A 2769-nucleotide genomic window follows, 5' to 3' on the forward strand; every position below is an offset into this window, starting at 1 on the left:
TTGTGCTCTATCACTTGTGTCCTATCACTTGTGCTCTATCACTTGTGTCCCATCACTTGTGTCCCATCACCTGTGCACTATCACTTGTGTTCTATCACTTGTGTCCTATCACCTGTGCTCTCACTTGTGTCCCATCACCTGTGTCCCATCACCTGTGACCTATCACTTGTGTCCTATCACCTGTGCACTATCACTTGTGTTCTATCACTTGTGTCCTATCACCTGTGTTCTATCACTTGTGTCCTATCACCTGTGTCCCATCACTTGTGCTCTATCACTTGTGTCCCATCACTTGTGCTCTATCACTTGTGTCCCATCACTTGCGTCCCATCTCCTGTGCACTATCACTTGTGTTCTATCACTTGTGTCCTATCACCTGTGTCCTATCACCTGTGCTCTATCACTTGTGTCCCATCACCACTTGTTATTTCTGGAAGACATTTTGTGCTGAATCATCAGTGTTATATATCTTTCAAGTGTTATAACGAAATGCAAACTTTTGAGTGAGAATAATTTAGATGAGCTTTGCTTGTTTAAACGCACACGAGCCTTTACATTCATATCAAAAACATGTCAACGGAACAGTAAAGAAAGAAGGAAAAAGACAACTTTTGTCCAAATGAGAAACTTGGAATCCAAACTTAGAAAACAAAGCCTTCATCCGCTCAAATGTTGTCTCTCATTTGCAACAAAACTCAATAATTTGATCCATAGGGACGTCTGAAAACAACGTCACCCAACCCTTTTTAAACAAGCTTTGAAACAAAAGTGATTGTTTTTAGTGTCGACACTAACTGTATACAGACGTTAGCTAAAATGATTGTTTAGCTCAAATTATCTACATCTCAAAGTGAAGTGAATCCAACTGACCTTCCAAAAAGTCTTAATATTGATGAAAGAAGAGCTTTATTTTCTGTCTTCAACACCTCTTATGTTTTTATTTTTGTTTTGTTTTATTTATCTCTGTGCTCTGCTGCTAGCTTGTCTCTAGCCGCTCAGCAACTATGAAACTGTGAAGTTTTCCGTCAAAACGATGCCTCGAAAAAACAAACAGAGTCAAAGACAGAGCAAACGGCAAGCCAGGGTGTTTTTCTTACCTCATGCGACAAGTTCGGGGTTAAACTTTGTTATTTTATGTCTCTTTTACCCATAAATGTGACAACAACAAACACCAGACAGATCCTACCAGCAGCCAGGGCCGTGGAAAACATATTGCGCAAACTCTGACTTCTAAGAATCATGGGAAATGTAGTATTCAGCCCCTACTCTTTTTTTCCCCCTTCATTGGCTGTTGTACGGAGTCGTGGCTCAAAGTGTTTATTGCATTTCATACATGTATTATCAATTACCATATTTTTTTAATCAACTTTTTTTTTCTAAAAAACATTTAATGTTTATAATATTATATTATAATGTTTTAAATTATATTATATTAATATTTATATATTCTTTCTTACTGAAGCTGAGAGTGGCTGTTTTCCGCACATAATTTTTTCCCCATGGATTTCTAAATAAATAATATTTTGATAAATAATGAGGATCGTTTTATCGAGATATTAATTTCTGATGGTTTTCTTGAGATAACGAGTTAATTTACTGATGGTTTTCTTGAGATAACGAGTTACAGTTAGATCCATATGCATTTGGACAGAGACAGCTTTTTTCTAATTTTGGTTCTAGACATTACCACAATGAATTTTAAACAATAATTCAGATGCAGTTGAAGTTCTACGGAGCCTGCGAGGGGACACGGGGGGATTTTTTTTCCTTTTGCGCTCCCTCGCAATACTTTTGCGTTCCCATGCAATAATGTTTTGCGTTCCCACGCAAAAGATAGTTTTGTATATGAACTGAATTAAATCTGACTTTTATTTTGAAATATCCAGTTACCAAAACAGGGTGTGTCACAACAAGTTCGTGAAATTGACATTGATGTTGCGTGGCTGTACTGTGTTAAAATATCGGCATATGACATACTTCCATGCGTGGCTGTGTGATATATTCAGTCTGAAGCTGAATTAAAGCAGTAGGCTAACTCGCTAATGGTAAACATGTTAGTTTGCTAATAAACCGGCAGGCACAACAGTGATAACTACTTTTGCGAAGGAACACAAAAGGTATTGCGACGTAACGCAATMCTATTGCGTGGGAATGCAAAAGAAAAAATGTCCCATGTCCCCTCACGGGCTCCGTAAAGTTCAGACTTTCATCCAGTGGGTTGAACAAAAATGATTGCATAAAAATGTGAGGAACTAAAGCATCTTAACACAATCCCTTCATTTCAGAGGCTCAAAAGTAATTGGACAGATAAATAATTGTAAATAAAATGTTCATTTCTAGTACTTGGTTGAAAATTCTTTGTTGGCAATGACTGCCTGAAGTCTTTAACTCATGGACGTCACCAAACGCTGTGTTTCCTCCTTTTTAATGCTCTGCCAGGACTTCACTGCGGCGGTTTTCAGTTCTGTTTGTTTGTGGGCCTTTCTGTCTGAAGTTTAGTCTTTAACAAGTGAAAAGCTCAATTGAATTGAGATCAGGTGACTAACTTGGCCATTCAAGAATATTCCACTTTTTTGCTTTAATAAATTCCTGGGTTGCTTTGGCTTTATGTTTTGGGTCATTGTCCATCTGTAGTACAAAACAACGACCAATCAGTTTGGCTGCATTTGTCTGGATCTGAGCACACAGTATGGCTCTGAAAACCTCGGCTGCCTCCGTCCTGTGGCATCACACTGCTCTGCTGTTTTACAGATGATGTGGTGCTTTGGA

At 38.3% G+C, this 2769-nt stretch overlaps 2 protein-coding genes across 3 annotated transcripts in view; one reads left to right on the plus strand and one right to left on the minus strand.

The window, feature by feature from the left end:
- Positions 1-1088, plus strand: part of LOC106517211 (keratin-associated protein 16-1) — a 3678-nt gene extending 2590 nt beyond the window's left edge. The window contains exon 2 of one of the 2 annotated variants that reach the window (XM_014007931.1): positions 7-1088. In XM_014007931.1, coding sequence (XP_013863385.1) covers positions 7-451 — 445 coding nt within the window. In that variant the 3' untranslated portion in view covers positions 452-1088. The remainder of the gene's footprint in view (positions 1-6) is intronic. The other variant, XM_014007932.1, reaches the window with a different exon arrangement.
- Positions 1-1253, minus strand: part of ei24 (EI24 autophagy associated transmembrane protein) — a gene marked incomplete at its 5' end in the record, with an annotated part of 25434 nt that extends 24181 nt beyond the window's left edge. The window contains 1 exon segment of the mRNA XM_014007933.1: positions 1098-1253.
- Between the last annotated feature and the right edge of the window lie 1516 nt (positions 1254-2769).

The sequence above is a fragment of the Austrofundulus limnaeus genome, unplaced genomic scaffold (assembly GCF_001266775.1).
Source record: "Austrofundulus limnaeus strain Quisiro unplaced genomic scaffold, Austrofundulus_limnaeus-1.0 Scaffold45, whole genome shotgun sequence".
NCBI lineage: Eukaryota > Metazoa > Chordata > Actinopteri > Cyprinodontiformes > Rivulidae > Austrofundulus > Austrofundulus limnaeus.